Source organism: Papilio xuthus, unplaced genomic scaffold, assembly GCF_000836235.2.
Source record: "Papilio xuthus unplaced genomic scaffold, Pxut_1.1 DF827777.1, whole genome shotgun sequence".
Lineage (NCBI taxonomy): Eukaryota > Metazoa > Arthropoda > Insecta > Lepidoptera > Papilionidae > Papilio > Papilio xuthus.
In genome coordinates this window covers 1,240,848-1,259,956 of record NW_013530872.1, presented here as the reverse complement: position 1 = coordinate 1,259,956, position 19,109 = coordinate 1,240,848, and the positions used below count along the sequence as shown (strand labels likewise).

At 33.1% G+C, this 19,109-nt stretch overlaps 1 protein-coding gene across 1 annotated transcript in view; it reads left to right on the top strand.

Annotated features, from left to right (window-relative positions):
• Positions 1-967: 967 nt before the first annotated feature.
• tok (tolloid-like protein 1 tolkin) overlaps positions 968-19,109 on the top strand; it is a 39,256-nt gene continuing 21,114 nt past the window's right edge. The window contains exons 1-2 of the mRNA XM_013308981.1: positions 968-1,081; positions 5,373-5,632. Coding sequence (XP_013164435.1) covers positions 5,440-5,632 — 193 coding nt within the window. The 5' untranslated portion in view covers positions 968-1,081; positions 5,373-5,439. The remainder of the gene's footprint in view (positions 1,082-5,372; positions 5,633-19,109) is intronic.

The window sequence follows — 19,109 nt, the reverse complement described above, 5'->3', positions numbered from 1 at the left end:
CGTAACATCTTACTAATATTATAAATGCGAATGTTTAGATGAATGGATTTTTGTTTGAAGATATTTAAAGTAGAACTGTATGGATCTCGCTGAAATCTGGCATAGATGTAGAACATAGTCTAAAAGAACACGTAGGATACTATTAAGTTTTTTCCAATACTACGCACGGAGTCGCGGGATACAACTTATATATGATATCTAAAAAAATTGTAGAACACTTTAATAATTTTAACCCGACGAATTTGAATTCGACGAAATTTTTGTAGCTAAAAACTGTTTCTCTTAGTAAAGTCATACTTACGTAATTCTCTCTAAACTAGTTTAATACATTTTTTTTTAATTATTCGTTCGTCACACTGGATACCATCGAATTAAGGGTTAATTAAATCTAACGGTCATCTTTTCATTGTTATATAAAAGATGTCGTGTAGAGTCAATTATAATAGATTTCGATCGATTAGCGGTTTCCATGTAAACAGCGTGCACGTATCTAGTCCCGAGGGACGTAATTAAAACATGTTTACTGAACACGATAAACTTTAACATAATAATGAATGGCCCGTTATGCAGAGTTTTGACAGACGTTAAAAGGTCGATGGTAGCGTCGGCACAAAAATATTTACTGAACTAACAAGATTAAAATAACCTTTATTCGACTGACGTTAACATCTTTAAGAATTTATAAATATTGATTTAAAAAAAATCGAAAAAAAACAAAGTTATAACACTGAAAAAAATATGCTTACCTTACTATTTTATAAATAACCTGCATAATCTGTGGGTAAAATATTTAATTTTTTTGTATAAAAATCATTTTGATTTAAATTTTATCAAAAAATATAACCTAAAAGATGCACTACACTACACTAACAAATGTGTTGTCATTGTTACTGGCATGATGCAAAAAAAAAAGCGCGGTAATTTTTTTAGGTTATCTGTACATCAGACAGATGGTCGGGAGCACAACGGGCGGGTGTCAGTTATCCTCGGGACGTCATCGTGTTCGCATCCCGGCATTGTCCCGCCCGTTTGTATACGACGCGAGTGCGTGATTGTGTTAACTTTTTAACATCGTTATTGTGTAAGTCTTTTTTATATTATTTAAAAAAAGTGTACTTTAATAATTATTTTAAAGTAATTTGCAGTAGGATTTTTTAATCTATAATCTAAGTATAAATACTAGATTTTATACAACAAATGACGTCGAGATTATTAATGATAATTAATTTAATTTAATCATTTGTGCACTGCAAATAAGACTCATGCTTACGTAATTTTCACTTACAATTTTTTTTTTTTTTGCATAAATCTTACTATTGAGGCTATATTCTGGTTGTTATTAGAAGTTTACCACAATGATATGCGAAAGTACTCAAGTTTTACAAAAGATGGTCCCCAATATATCGCTTTTAAAATTGAACATTACGGTGAGTTTTTACTAAACGACACATGTACAAAAATTATTGTTATCTCTGGGTTTTTTTCTCTAACAATTTTTTTTCCTTAATTCTGTTTATAATACTAGCAGCAACCATCGAATTTGTATGCACTGAATTAAAAAATTGCACTAATAAATAGTCTATGACATCCAGTGTTCCAGGGATACTTGGCCAGTGTGGTTGACTATGGCCTAGTCACTCCTAACTTAGGGTAGGCTCCGAGCCCCTCGATGGGGACGTATAGTGAGCTGATGATGATGATGATCCAGGGATAGTGTAGCAGCGACAGAATTTTTCAAAATGATACATTGGTTTCGAAGCCTATTTGCAAACAATCGAATATTTCCTTTTAATAATACTTATTAGGTATAGATTATTTGTGTTCGCAAATATACGAATTATCTTTGATATATGAAATCGATTTTCCTGTTATTACTTTTTTTGTTATCCGTTGTTTAACACGTTAGCTGCCAGAATGATTTTTTGAAAACCGATTTTTTTTATTTTTTATTTTGTCCAAAACCATTTGAAAACACCTAAAAATATAGTTTTATAAAACCATATTTACATTGCTCATATGCTTATTATTTACATATGAATAGAAGTATAGCTTGTCGGACATATAGTCCGACATGCCGGCTAACATGTTAATCGAAAAAGTTTGTCTAAAAAGTTATTACATGCATCTATTTGGTAGACGTTTGCATTGTAGTTTATTGATTAAACAGCTTATCTTTTTGCATTTTTGAGTCATATTTTGGAATAACATTTAGGTATTTTTCTAATGTCTGTTATTTTTATTAGATGTATCGTGACACCTATACTAAGTGGATAAATAAACAAAACACAACTGCAACACACTCGGTGTACGTGTTAATATATTATATTTCTTCGTTTAAAGAGACAGTAACAGTTATATGTGAATACGTTTGCAGTACATTATTTTAACAAGTCTTCTCTATGTGATAGTCCAAAAATGCATTTGTAGTTCCTCTAGTGTTGTGCATGTCCATGTGTGTGGGTCACTTTTATGTTTTTGCTCATTTACCGCCTTTTGTTATAAAAAAATATATTTTAAATGTTCGACATCGGTTGATTGTTTTCTACCACTGTAATTATATCACTCGTGTCAATGTCTCTTGTATTGGTAATCTGATGTTCGTATAAAAATAACTACGGTATGTCATAAGAGTTTGTAATTTATTCAATACTTGGTGATGATAGTTCTAGTGATTTCTAATTGAACAAGATCTCATTTATTTATACTAGAGATTCCTATTTTTTATTTATCTATTAGACTAATAACACTAGACTAGATACTTTCGTGAGATATTATTATACTATAAAGTAATAAATAAAAAGATTAAGACTCACGTACGTCCGGTGTCGGCACCGACTAATTCCAGTCCGTCGCTCACTCCGTGTTCGCAAAATACTAGTCCCATACATCAGAATGAAGGGCCCCCGATGGGTACGAAACTAGTCGGTGCCGACACCGGACAGATACGTTACTGTTTAGTTTATATATTAGTTTTAGTATTAAATTGTATAGACCATTGTTACATCTGTCTTACAAAATACTTATGTTATCGTCCTATTGAGTATAAATCTATTTCGCCCAACATTCATTTAGACCTGCCCATACCAATACAAAGAAAGCGTCCACATTATTATTGGATCTGTTATCTCAGCGATAATGTTGACCAGCAGTCTATTGTTTTGCGAAGAATAACGTAACAAACGTCAAACATAGCCAAATGACTAACGACTATAGCAACTAAGGTATAGAGTCCAAATTCGAACAATGCTGAACTAGCGATATTGGTTGTAAACGTGAATGAAAGGTCAAAGAACAGAAGCTGATATGATGTCGAGGTACTTGTATACAAAATAATTGTTCTATTTGCAATTACGTATGTGATTTGTCTAAAACTAAAGATTCTATTACATTCAAATGCACTTAAGTTGCAAGAATTATTTGTCCAAATTATCGTGGTCTATAATATTAAGTTATAAGTAGTCATACTAATTTTATAAATGCAAATTATTTGATGAATGGATAGATGTTACAACGTATATCCAGAGTGTCTGCATGTATCTTGCCAAAATTCGGCATAGATGTAGAACATATCCTGGAAGATTACGTTGGCTAATTCACGTTTTTTAATTGCGTGCGGACGGATTCACGGGTGACAGCTAGTTAATAATAAGCAGAAGTTAAATGTAAAAATCTAAATATAAATTTATTCGGGGAAAAGAATACTAATAGAAGAATAGTTCAGCCAGTAAAATCGAGCTCCGTTTATGCTACAAAAGGTTTCAATTGAATAAATATACAGTCGTAAATAGTAGCAAAACATTACCCTTTTATCAATGGAACCATTAAAATAACAAGACTTTGCAATTCCATTGATTCATGAGTAGAAATTGACAATCGAGTTAGTAGGTACAACAAATCTTCATTGATAAGTTGAAATTCTTCTCAAGAATCGATAGAATATCCAAAATCAGATAGTGTATGGAATTCTGAGTAAAAAGCCCTTACATTTTTACTTATCTGTACAACTATTGTTCGCATGGTGTGCTCGGACTCTCGGAAAGGGTCCGTTATCGTCCAGCCGTGACCTCTGCCTTATCTGGGGAAAGTTCACAAAACTACATGCGTTTTTTTTTCGTCCTGTTCGACTGATAAGAGATTTTTGTTGGTTAGGATTTTGTATGTTTGATATATTAGTAATGATTAAAGCAGAATACGGAACTATTTTTCACTTGGTTTGTGATTGTTTTTGTTATGTATTTTGCAATACGTAACGTTGTCTTGAGGGTAACACAGGGTAGGGGAGGGGTAACAATTAGGGACCCCCCTGGGAGGGGGGTCCCTAAGTGTTCTAACGACTCTGCATGTGTTTAAATGGTGGATTCGAAGTTATGATTACTTTTAGTTAATTCTGTGTAATTAATTTCCAAATCAGTCACTAAAACTTCATTTCCAAAGTATTTGTACGTACGATCTCTTGTTTACTCACCAAACTCCCAACAACAATTTCTTTACATCCAAACTATTTAGAGAGAACGGAGCAAACATTGGCCAAACTTCGGTACGGGCTTTAAAGTTTACAGTTTAGCTGGTTCGCTAATCATAGCGTCAAAGGAAACTTTGGTTTAACCGCATATGTCCTCGTACAACCAAAAAATGTTTCGTATCTTCGTCTTCTCCTTATTAATTATAGCTTTCGTATCACGTATATATTATAATATTTTTTTTACTTAATTCCGACGCAACAAATTCCGCGCAGTAACATTTTGACTCGTCAAATTTGCATTAAAATATGCGCAGAAAAACTGTTTCATCTGATTTCATTCAATTCTTATGCACATATTTCACACAATCCATCCATAATTTCTTATAGTCCCAACACATCTGTCTGATAAAATTAAAGTGTATAAAAATATTTACTCCGTTACCTCGGAATTAATTCCCGCCACTAATCGCTACAGACGTTCATTTACAAAGTAAGGAAGTGATCGTTTTAACCGCTGCCGCAGTTCCGCATCCAGATCGTAATAGCTGGGACTCTTGCGGTCCCCACTGGGCTTGAGTAATCGCTCTATTTGTCAACCGTTTAGACCTAGAAATATTAAGAGATTACTTGGACCCGACGCTCGCCGCACTGATTTATCTGAGGATCTATTCAACGATATGCGCAGTGCTAATTATAAATTAATTTGCTCCCAGAGTCATTATAGCGTAGTGATAGTACATACTAATTTTAAACAAAGGAACATTTTATTCTATCTAAACATATCTTCTTTGAATTGAAGACTGAGTCGAAAGGAAGCAATTAAATTTGTTTTTGCATATAAAATTGAACTTTATATTGGAAGGCGACTACAATCAAATATAATATTAACTTGATGTATTTTTTGTTACAGATACCATCAAATAAAACGTTGGAAATTATGTAAAAGTGTTCAAATCAGTGTCAATAAATATTCAAAAATGACGTTCTGGTGTAGACGTGTGTACCCAATGGCGGTCAGTGTTATACTGATTGTTATAACATGTGCAACGTTCGAAGTAACCTCGGCTAAAGGGAGGGAGGAGCCACATTCATACACAATAGACGAGCTACTGTCGTCGCACTATGAGCACAAACATTCAGATGACATCGGCATGGATCCTTGTAAAGCTGGTTAGTATTAACCATTTAATTAATCTATTTATAATGCATATGTAATCAGCTAACTTATACATATATATACTTATAATACATAAACTCTTAAATCTATGATATAAAATAAAATTTAAAAAAAAAAACCGAATAATTAACTAAAATATGTTAATAACTTATTACATTTTTAATGTTACCATACTTCTCATCATCATCATCAGCTCACTATAGGTCCCCACCGAGGGGCTCGGAGCCTGCCCTATGTTAAGGGTGATTACGCCATAGTCAACCACGCTGGGCAAGTGCGGGTTGGTTGACTTCACACATACCTTTGAATATATTCTTAGACATGTGCAGGTTGCATCACGATGTTTTCCTTCATCGTAGGAATGTCGGATAAATGTACATACGTAAATCAGAAATCGAAAAACACATTGGTATATGGCGGGATTCGAACCCAGGACCTGCAGATTGCATGTCAACTGCTTAACCCCTGAGCCACCGACGCTCTTACCATGCTTTTACTACCGCATAATTTTCTCCACGACAAATTATGACCATAAGTTTTACCAATCTAGTGAGCAAGATATTAATTAACTTACTTTGTTCTTTAATTCCAATGATTACTACCTCTACATATTTATGTTATTCGATGCATTTAAAGTAAGTTAAAGATTACTTTTTAAGTTTTTAAATATAAAAATGTATGTAAAACAATGTATCACATAATTGTCTTATCTCTTATACGTATCTATTCGTATGTAACGTAATCCACACATTAGGAAATGCGCAACGCAATAAAAAGGGTTCGTTGTGACGGCAAATTACCGTGAAGGACACAGTTTAATGCCGGTTACCGCACCGACAATCACACCGGCTCATTATGACGTGGTCTGAGTCACGAAATTATGTAGATGTTACGTTACAGTATGAATTTAATCCCGACAATTTGATTTCAATATAGACTTTTATTATGGAACAAATAAAATTTCCTCTTTAAAACAATTCGTTTGAAAATTAATAGCTTATTAATTATTCCTAATAATAAAGTAAAGCTTAAAAATAACTAATCATCTCATAGGTGTGATAACACTTTAAATATAGTAAAACATTTTTTGTAAAAATAATATTCGTTTTTAAATAAATAAAAAATCTGTAAACCAAAAATGTAGAGACGATATAGATGTAAATTTCTCCATCATAATACAGGATGTATCAGAATAAACATTAAATTTTATCACATCGAAATAGACGCACGGCCGTAAATTGAAAATCGTTCTCTTTGTGAACCTGTGAAATTCATAATACATTCCCCATGAGGAGGAGGAGGAGGTGGGGAGACTGTTAAATCGTACAATACAGGTATTTACGTGGGGCCCCCGTCTCAATTTATCCCCAATGGCAATGCAATAGCTGCTTTATATAAAAGAGCCTTTTTTGTCGCTAATTGAAATCTGGACCTTTCAGGTTTACGAGTATTGCTTTTTATGTGTCGTGTGACTGAAAAAAGGTTGATTTTATCATTTTATTTTGAGATTCAAATGAGTTGGAATTTATGTATGAAATCTATCAACCACTTCGAGTGATTTTTCACAACCGTAAATTTTTTTTGTAAGAATTATTCCGATGATTAAAGTTGGTTATATTTGCTGTTTATTACGTTTTGCACTTTATTCCAAGTTAGCGGTTACAAACTTATATTTTGGTGCTATAATTTTAAGCTTCAAAATGCCTAAAAATTGTCAACGTGATGTAATTTCGACATAATTATATTAAAATATGATGTTATTGTATTTTAAAATTTTATTATGCCGAAAATTGAGTTATAATTTTTTGTAAAAACGTAATCAAATAAATATAATGATTGCGTTTCACAGTAGTAAAGGCGTTGCATTAATCACGCGTCGTAGCACGAACCGTAGCGCGTAGAACCTTTGTAGAGCCTCCGCGTGAAAAGAACTCATTACATTAAATTAATGTTTGTACTTCTCTTTGAATTTTTGCGCAAAATAGAACTATTATCATACTAAAAATATTTTTTAATATCACAAAAACAACGTGATAATTGTTTAATATTTGCTTTTAACCTTCATAAAAATTTCCGTATTCGTACATTTGAGTGTCCTTCTGAACTATACAATACAGTATTCTTTTTCTATGCCACTTTCAATCAGTCGTTCGAATGCATATGTACGTGCACACAAGTTTGCCATTCCTGCTTCCTATTGCGTTGTTTGATAGCTACGTTCTTTGAATTCAACTTTATTGAAGAATTCATATATTAAACGATGTCTGATGATCACAAGAATATTGTGGCTGCAAAAAAATATGAACGGAACAGTTAACGAACAAAGATTTGTCCTTTTTAACAAAAAATAACAGCAAATATATCTCAATTAATATAATAACATAGAGAGAGAGAGAATAAAATTTACTTTATGACTTTTAAATTTGCAGTTAAACATCGAATAATTTATTACAAAGAATTAAAGACAACTAAATAAAATCATCATCGTCATCATCATAATCAACCTAAATTCATCCACTACTGGACGTAGGCCTCCTCCATCGATTGCCACACTGCCCAGTCCTATGCCACCCGCGTCCAGTGCATAAAATCATAACGTGTTTAAATTCTAGCACATTAAAAACTACAATAACCTAATCATTAGGAATACATTTAGAAAAAGCAAACTGATTTATGCTATAATGAACAAAGCTTAATGGAAATTTAACGACCAAAAGAATGCATTTAAGAAAATAATTTCTATAATATATTTTTTTTTCGATAAAAATAAGCAGTGACGGCAAATATTTAATAAATACAGTTTCTTTTTTAATTCAACAAATAAAATATTTTTAAACAAATAATTTTATTACATGCATAGGGTTATTTGAACGACTGTAAGATCTTAAATAGTGTGACTTAATCACCACAAACTACTAAACTTAAAGTTTTTAAAAATAAGTTAAAATGATAAAATATACGAAAGACGATGGTTAAGATAGTGGTTCTGAACATGTCTTTCATTCATCTTTATCATCAGCTCACTATACGTCCCCACCGAGGGGCTTCCGAGCCCTAAGAACCTAATCACCCTTAACTTAAGGTAGGCTCCGACCTAACCTAAGTTAAGGGTGATTAGGTCATAGTCAACCACGCTGGGCAAGTGCGGTTTGGTTGACTTCACACATATCTTTAAATATATTCTCAGATATGTGCAGGTTGTATCACGAAATATTCCATTTATACATAAAATGTCATGCATCTCGCAATTAAACTGAACTCAACACTTTCTTATATTTATTAGTGTTATATTGAACAATGGTAGACGCCAGCAACAGTACAATGTAGATTAAAGGTCAACGCAACTGCAATTGCCGATATCTATAGGCAGCGGTCACTTCGCTATTACGGCGAATTAATTCAGCCGCTCGCTCGTTTGCCACCTTATAATATTAAAAATTAAAATTGGGTTTTTTGTTAAAAAAAAATTGAAAATCTTGTAGAATACTTAACTCTGTTGTGAAGTGAATACGATATTATTGTAACATTAACCGAGCTTTATCGGAATATAAGACGTTTAATTGATGTTCAACATGACTATTCTATTTTTTTTTATTAAATGTGGATTTCCACTGTCAAAACATTAATAACACTAAAACAGAATAAAAAAAAATACATAGACATTTGAAAATGTTTAATTACAACATGACTGCCACAGATAAAAAATAAAGCTTGCAGAGCGATGCTTTGTGCGCGGAATGAATAAACTTTTAGGCGCACGTTAGCGACGGTCAAACGTGATGGGGACAGGCGCTATTAAATTACACGGCTTGATTCTACTGCCTTTTGATGTTACAAAAATATAAAATTATGATTTACCATGGGTTTCTGACAAAATCTCCGTATAAAACATATCGTCATGCATCTTTCATTTTTGACATGACAGAGAAATGTTTTAAACGAAAATTTTGGTTTCGGAAACCCACGGTTAGTAATAGATACTAGCAAGGCTCTGAAGGAAATTTAACTTTTATTGAGTTAGTACTTTCTAGCCTTTTAGCTAATCATATTTTCGGAAATATATGTCGCAAAGCTTAATGGCGGCGTCATAAACATTTTACTTGCATTTAACATCTAATTAGACTAGAATAAGAATATTAAATCAGTAAACATAGTTTATATCGTTAAATTAAACATAAACTTGCCTAACTCACATTAAACTTCTCATGTTGCTAAGTGTCTTACTTAGCAATTGAGCAGTTATACTCAACATAAGCACATTAAAACGCGTTAAGTTATATCATTTAGTAACTCTAGTATTAGTAATATGTACTCTAGACTATGAGGTTACAATACGTAGTGGTACTCCTAGCTCAAGGGCCTAGGATCACTTAACCGCCGCTTTCAAGACCATGTTGACACAATCCCTATGGCGTCCACTCGCCACAAAACAAATGAAATTGGTATCCATTTTGTTTCCACTAAGGTTTAATTTTCCTCGTAAGAATGTTATTTCCAGTACATCAAATATGTATACGGTTGTACCATGTTTAACTATATGTGTATAAATAACGATGTTCAAAGTATCGAAAACAGGCATGTTTAATGCAATATTAATGACTTATTTTGTTTGTAAGTTATTTCAAAATTAATGTATGTTGGTGTAAGGTAAGAAGGTGTGTTAGGAAAGCGCCAAATGGAAGTCCGCGATCACTGCCTATCCCTCTAAATTACGAGCGTGAGTTGTTTAAACCAAATAAGCGAGTAGAATAAAATGTTACTACACAAATAATACCTCGAATGAAAACTAAACGAAGAATCAAATGGTCGAACGATGCTATTAAGATTGGAAGAAAAGCTTTCGCATTGAACTGAATCGCTCGTAATTATCTGTAGAACAACGTTAAGGTATATTATCAATGCTATTAAATACGTTACTGGCGACACCTTTTATTATCTCTGCAACTGTCCGGAACAGACCGCGCTACTTTTGTGCGCGTCTGTACTGTCCGGAACAATCCGCCGCCCTACTTGTATGTGCGACTGTACTGTCCGGAACAGTCCGCTGCATTACTTGTGTGCGACTGTATCTCACCTCTATTGTGAATAGACGTCTGCGTCTGTATCGGAACGTTGGTACAGTCATAATAAAAATTAAGTAGTAAATGTAATTGTGATTTTTTAGTGTGTTAGTTAATAATTGAAGCAAATTCTTAAGAAATACAAAAAAAACATTGCCAAAGCAAATGCAGAGGATTATTATTATTTGTAGAGTACTTACTTTACATTTATTATAAGAATATGTTTTCACAATTTTAAATACAACTCTCAAAATTCCGGCTCGTGTTTTACGTATGTTAAACGTTTATTAATGTAACAGAGACGCTTGTGTCATCGCTTGTACGTTGTTTAATCAGGCGTGTCGCAGCTTCATTCAGTACACGAGTTGTGCCGCACTGTACACGTAGACGTATTCACTACGCGTGTGTTTGCTATCGTCTGTCATTTATACATACATATTCTATTCTACAGAATATAACGATAATACAAAATGTATTTGTAGAACTTGCTCCTTCAACCGTATAGTTGGAAACTCAAAGCATATTTAATTACTGTCAAGTTATTAAACCGATTCCAATATCCCTTTATAAACCATATCTTCATCCTCTCATTTTTATTGATAAAGCAGAGAACAGTATGTTTTAAGCTTGGACTTTGGTCTCAGAAACCCTCGGTATAACTAACAAGAGCGGTACAGAGACTAAAATAGGCCTTGACAGACAATAATGCCACCATTCAAGATTCCGTGCATTCTCAGTCCAGTCCAATACTTGAAGCTAGTGAAAATCCCTATCCACTTTATCCTTCCAGCGATACCTGGCACGAAAAATGTATAAACTTTTTTAAATATTTATTTTAAACGAATTTTATTTCTATTCCTTCATATTAAAACAATATTGGCATGACATACCGCAGTTTATAAAACATCGCGCAATATTGTCGGCTGGCTGGCTGGCTGTACAAATAGGGAACGAGTATGCACTAGCGGTCATAAAGCTTTGTATGTTCAGATAGTACTATGGAATTCCTATAAATAGTGACTGGCCAGTAATAAAGCTTTGAAGAATAAAAAATCGCCATTAAATGCACGTAGTCAGGCAGTAGAAGTTTTTAAGAAACAATTAAGGCTACAGGATGTTTAACATTACACCTGTAATATCAGATATTTTTTCCATAATATTTTGTAACATGTTACATGTTTTAATGTGACATTTTAACATGTAACATTTCACAAGCTTCGACTGCAATCTTCATTTAGCAGCGAAATACGGTACGATGAGAGAAGTCATAGAATAATAATCAGAATGCTTCCATTCCGCATCTTGGCTTTGAAACAATGCTTTTGACTCCGCGACACCGCGCCCAATCCAGCTTTGTGAATGTAGGCACAGATTGAACTGCAGCCCTGCAACGTAAGCTTCGAAATATTAGCTTTTATTAATTTAAATTGTATGGAAAGTTAGTTCGACCACAATTCACAATCATAGATTAAATTAGATTAAAAATTGCTTCATGTACTTCTTATTGAAATTAAAGTTACCATGTCTTTCACCTTCATTTGTTCGCGCGATTTTCTTATGAGGGGATAAAGGGGATACAAAGTTTTCGCTATTAGTGAGTATAGCTGTTTTATATAATTTATAAAAAATAAATTTAAAATTAATATATTAAAGTTTGTCTGTAATAGTCCATAAAATCTAATTCAGATTTTACATTTAATAGAGTTTAACTACTTATGAAGCAATTTTAAGGTAACTTAGTTACTCCAAGAAACATTTTTTTTTATAACAGAAGGGGGCAAACGAGCAGCGGGAACACCGAGGTGTTCAATGACGTTTAAAATTCAATTATCTTGTCTGTAATAAAATAAAATAAAGTACATTAAAAATAAGGCAACTCGCCAAAGTATCTGGGGATATTATGACGCACTATTTTAAACTGATATGAAAAGAAGCGACTTAAATATAAAGATAGAGTCACACTGCAATTTTATACGGGTACATAATTTTACTGAAGTAACGCTATTGCACCGCTCGCATAACATTAATAATTCCGTTAATCTTTACACTACTACCCAGTGTACTCAATTGTTTATTAAATCTCCAATGTCGCAACACCTATATTACGACACACTCCCGTCCCTTTCATTCCTATAAAGAAAAACAGAGACAGCTATATTTTTAAACAATGTCGCATCTGAAATTCACGGTCATAGAAATCGAACGTCTGACTGAGATAAATCATTTCAGTCCCTTGATGTAGGCTTCATAAAAGATTTATAAATATTTATGTACATAAGGGGTATATCACTGAATATGACGGCGGATAAAATAGTTGTGTGTGTGACATGAGAGTACCTTTTATCCAAAAAAGGTTTTACGGTTTAACGCACTAGAGAATTCTTTGCGATATTTTATTGTTCAACTGAAATCTGTATATAAATGGCATGTTCCACAATATCCAAGTTAAGCGCTTTTAACAAGTAATGCTTCCTGTCAAAATAGTTTGTTTATTTAGAGATTTTAAAATGCCAATGGCCGATTTTAGTTGACGAATATCTTCGTATTTAAGTTGTTTATTTAACACTTGGGCATTGTGAAACATGCCCTTTTAAAGTAAACAGTAAATAACTTATATAAAAACGGCTAAACACTCACGTACATCGTCTGGTGGCGGCACCGACTAGTTTCGAGTCCGTTGGGGGCCCTTCAACAGGGTGAGTGGGACTGTTATTGGGATGGGCTCGGAACTAATCGGTGCCGCCACCGGACGAATATACATGAGTGTTTAGCCGTTTTTATATTAGTTTTTTATATATGTCTCACGAAAGTTTGAATAATTTAATAAACAATGAAGGTCGTGAAACATTCCTCTAGATTTGTTTTTATATTGACAAAGGTATTAATAAGTACATGAATTGTACTGTTCTTTAGTAAATTGTAGCATAATATTTTAAATATCGTAGGTAAAATATGTTCAATATTGTTTATTCCGGCTATTACTTAGTTTTTAAAACACTTTATCGTAAACAGAAAAACATAATAATAACAATTAAGTAAGCTCTCAATTTCATAAAAGATTTTTATCTCAAAACATTTATTCAAATAAAATTTCATCTTTCATAAAAATGCGGAAAAATCACGACAAGAATTTAATTAAAGTAGAAGTTACTTTAAACCGTCTGTCGGATTGTCGGCGCCATATTTCATTGCAGTTCAGACAACAATGACAAATGTCCCGAACCCCTACAAAACCCCTACAACGAGGGAGAAATGAGACGTGAGATTGTAATAATTTATACTTAACTATAATTGGGCAAAATGATTCAATTTTATAGCTGTCTAAAGAGTAATTAGGGCCTACTTTTCGTAGATTATTTTTATTATTGAAATGTTTGTGGGTGTTTATAATTTTGGTTTAATACTATACCATTCTAAATTTATATTGTTGTTCCTATTTTGTCAAAGATAATGACAGGGATGGCTATGTTTTTTATACAGAGATTTTAATCTCAGAAACCGACGTTAAGAATCTATTAAATGTTACTTAAATTTAATTTATACTAATGCGAGTATCTTACTAACATTATAAATAGGATTGTTTAGATGCATGGATGGATGGATGTTTCTTTCAAGGTATGTCCGTGAAGGCTCAACGGATCACGCTGAAATTCGGCATAAATGTAGAACATAGTCTGGAACAACACATAGGATACTTAGTAAGTTTTTTTAATTACTCGCGGATGGAGCCACGTGCGATAACTAGTTATAAATAAATATAACGAAACGTTAGAAAGTAAAAATCGTTGTAAGCAAAACATTATTAATATTCAATTATAACGCGCGGCCGCGTCTCAAATGGATTTTAATGTTTTCGAAGCTCGATTCGTTACTCGAAAGCATTTTATTTACATTTCTTTAAGTTCTCGAATCATTCCATTTTCTTTGCAAATATTTGACGTATATTTTCTCGATCATTCTATGTAAACGTTTTAAAAGGAATCCATCTTGTAGATTTGTCAGTTTGTTTTAAAGTATAAATAAACTTTCTAAGACTTGAATATAAACCTTTATAACTAAAAAACATTATTTTAAACAATAAAGAATTGAATCTTTTCGCTGAAAAAGCGACAGACTTAGTCACTATAAATCTAAGAAATCTTTTCAGCAAGTACCAGCGATTTTATGCAAGCGATTTAAAAATAAACTTAATAAGTAGCCTACGTGTTTTTCGAGACTATTTTCTACATCTATGCCAAATAACAAAGAGGTACGTGCAGCCGTTCTGGAGATACCTTCTACCAACCGTCCATCCATCCATCTAAACATTAGCAATAAAATATTAGTTAAATAAGATAGAATAAAAGTCTTAATTCAATTTCGAATAATTACAAATAAATTGTATCACGTTCCGACATTCCTAATTGGAGCAATTATCACAAATTCACCCTCGTTGTTACACAGTTGTGGTTCGCTTTTAGACGTAACTTCGGTGTGCTAATTGAAAATAGACATGGCTTACGTTTGCCAAACTTTGGACTGGATGTTTAGATTTAAGGATGGATGGTTGTTAGAAGGTATCTCCAGAACCTTCAAACAGCTATCGCTGAAATTTGGCAGAGTTGTAGAACATAGTCTTGGAAAACATATAGACTACCAGTTCTTATAATCCTGCGCAGACGTAGTCGCGGGCTACAGGTACTATATCAATATCTTCAGGACTACGCAAATCACCATCAATTAAATAAGAATAGTCTTAAGAAACGTAACTACTAACTATATTTGAAATCTCTGTTAACCATTTTTGAGTTTATTACATTCAAAGAATAGACGCAGAAAATTAGTTAAGTTGCAACATTAAGCGAAGTAAGTAAAGCGAGTCACTTACAATATCAAGTTACGTGCCCTTTAAGCTGTTTGCGCACGAGGTCGCCAGAGGTCGACAAGAAGCACCTCCACTTATCTCTTGAATAACAACGTATATATATTTGTTGTTATTTATTCAAAGTATATAAATAGATATTAATCTCGTATATTATATTCTCTTATATATTATATGTTAATTAATTTTTTAAACCTCATTGCTAAATCTACATCATCAATTTTAAGAATTTTGATTATAATCTATACAACTAAAAACAAATTACTATAACATAATTCGAATGCTTATTTACTACAATAATTTAGCTGGAATTAGAGATGTAATAACACGAGTAAAATATCGCTGAAACCATTTCTACGTTTGCTTCAAAGAGAAGTGGGTGAAAGCAACGAACTTCTAAAGCCGATTCTATTTAAATATGCACATATAATATGTTTATATACATAACCTTATTACAAAAATAACATAATAATATATATACAATCCAGCATCGCTGGAAGTAAATATATATCCTAGGATAACCTAATAGGTAGTTAACAGCTATACTTAAGTCTTTGAGTTTATCTAGATCAAGCTAACAGTGAAATCTTTTGTCAATCCGTCCTCCGCTCATACATGTTCCAACCAAGGACTCGGACCCTACCAAGTTAGCGTTAGGCCATAGTCAATCACGCGGACTCAATGCAAGTTGGTATTCACAGGTGTCTTTGAATTTCTTACCTTCTTAATGGAGGTTTCATCTCGATGTTTTCCATAGTAATACATAAAGGTACGCATCCATTTTCCTGCGCTGAACGCACCGCACGCATCAAACGGATTTGCTTTGTCTTGGTGCGTAGCGGGCGGTGCGGATGATGGACACCGCGCTATGTAAAATCATACAAAGCAAAGCAAAATCCGTTGCGTCCGGCGCAGGCTAATGAACGGGTACCTTAAATGTACATATGCAATTAGAAAACACATAGCTTAAAGCAGAGTTACAAGATGCAAAATTATAGAACATTATTTCACGCGCCTAACAACTGCACCACCGAAGAAATATGTAGAATGAGTTAGCAAAGTATAATGGAAACTAAACTCTCATTTACCGATATCGGTTGCCCTAAAGTTTGAGTTATTTATTGAATATGAAACGGTTATTAATTTATAAGTGGGTCAGAACAACAAAGCGCTGTCCAAGTGACGTGCTTCTGAGTAAACTTATCTCGATTGATGGATCGGAAGGTCGACTGTTGCGTGTGTAACACTAATTAAATAGTAATTACTTCTGGCGTAAGAGTATTTTGCCTTTCTTTATACATTACTAGCTGTCGCCCGCGACTCTACCGGAGTAAAAAAATAATAATAATTAGCAGCCTATGTGTACTTCCAGACTATGCTCTACATCTATGCCAAATTTCAGCAAGATCTGTTTAGCCGTTCCGGAGATACTTTCAAATAAACATCCATCCAATCATCTATACATATATCTAAACATTCACATTTATAATATTTGTGTGATTCTGTTAATTTCACGGGTGTGATTGAAGCTGTTATTTGCTTTTTATTTTCGTTTGAAGATTTTATTAATAAATTTTTGGTATGGTATTTGATTCATGATTTATTTTCCTTATTTAAATCGCCTTTGGGTTATAACTTTTCTTTTCTTTCATTTTAAAAATAATATGACAACAATTTTGTACTGGTGTTTCAGCAATAAAAACGGTGATATCTCTACATTATTTTAATCAGGCTCTATGTGTAGATACAACTTTATTCGGGATGCTAATAAGTTTCCTGTTTTAATGCGAACTAATATTGCGTACATTTACTTAATCCATAAAGTCCTTTGAAGTGCTTTATAAACTTAAACTAAACTATTTTACATCCAAATTATTGTATCCATTAAATAAATTGCTTACCTTAGTCCTTTCTTACCTTAGTAATTATAGAGATTGCGGTATATGATATAAATTGTTACTATTGAATTAACAACTTCAGTGCCAACGACTCGACGTAAAAGCGCCCGTTTTAGTAGTGAAAATAGTAATGGCATTGGACGTGTTAAACTTTGATTTAAAAAAAAATCATAAAAAAGGTTAAATAATAGTTTCAGAAAATCATAGCGGTATTGAAAGTGTTAATAAGGATACATTACACGATTACGTGAAGTAGCGTTGCTTTTTTTTTAGCCAAATTCAAAAGAAATAAGGTTTTTTCTAGCTGTTGCCCACGACTCCGTCCGTGCATAATTAATCTTAATAAGTAGCTTATGTGTTCTTCCATCTTGTGCTCTACATCCACCGACAATTTCATCGAGATCCGTTGACCCGTTGTCGAAATACCTTCTAAAACATCCATCCAAACATTCGTATTTATAATATAAGAACGATGTGTTTGATATCTCCTGATGCACTGATTTTGATAATTCTTTTTTTAAACGAAAAGTAGAGCATACATATGGGTCCCAATTTATTATTAACGTAGAGTATAGTCCAGTTGATAACGCCAATAACAACACCTAATTAAAAAAAAAATGACTGTCATATTTGTTTCTTGTTGAATTGTGAGTAAAATCGCTTTGTTTTTATTATAAGAATTGAATCCTATATCCTCTGGTAATATAACTGGAAGGGATTAAATCCAAAGCGTCGAACGACAAAATGCGGCGTCGTGCAGTACGCGAATCGTAACCAGATTTATCTACATTTAGTTGGAATTCAACGGGCAAAGTTTGTAGTATAAAATATTTGATGTCCATTTTTTGACTTACTAAAAAATTTTCAAATTCGGAGCACCAGGGGCGAAGTTACGCGGTAACACAGATAAAAAACATACGAATTGCTAACCTCCTTCTTTTTTAAGTCGGCTTAAAGGATATGTCGTTGATAAATAAATTCAAGTTTATTTGGATTTCGAGTTTCAAAGCTACTTGTTACATTTACTGTATTAAAAAGTTTTTAAACTCTTGAATTTCATAGTGTTTTCAATAATCAATTGTAATAAGTTGTGTTGTGATTTTGTTGTAACGTTTTCAATTCAGTCTCAAGCCGGAACTTTTGAGAAACTGGAGACTGCGCCAGTCTTCGAGACCGGATATTAAAGTTAGAGGTTCGGACGTTTTAGTCAACTGTGTTCCTTTTTTGTTCATTCAAAGATCTTTTTAGCATCGTGATCGGGTAAAAATTAAAACCGACTTTAAAATAAAATCTCAAACAAAATGAACTAAAAAGTAACAAAATAATGTCATGAATAACAACGAAAGTAAGAAAATTCTCTTCTGTCTTGTTACATATCTATATTGTACAATTGTTGTTATTTCCGTTCGGCCTAGAAAAGAACTTTTTGAAGTAGGTTAAAAATAAGCGAATCTTTATAACACGAACCAATAAAAATGCTTTGCTCTTAATGCTTGTTGTCAACAATGATACAACAATTTATTAGTGGTAGAGCCCGCTTTAACATCTTCGCACGAATTGGCCCGGTTCGCCCGGTGAAATACCACGACCACACAGAAGACAGGCGTCAAGTGGAAGCAATTCCGCGTTTCGTCTGATGAGTGTGCGTCCC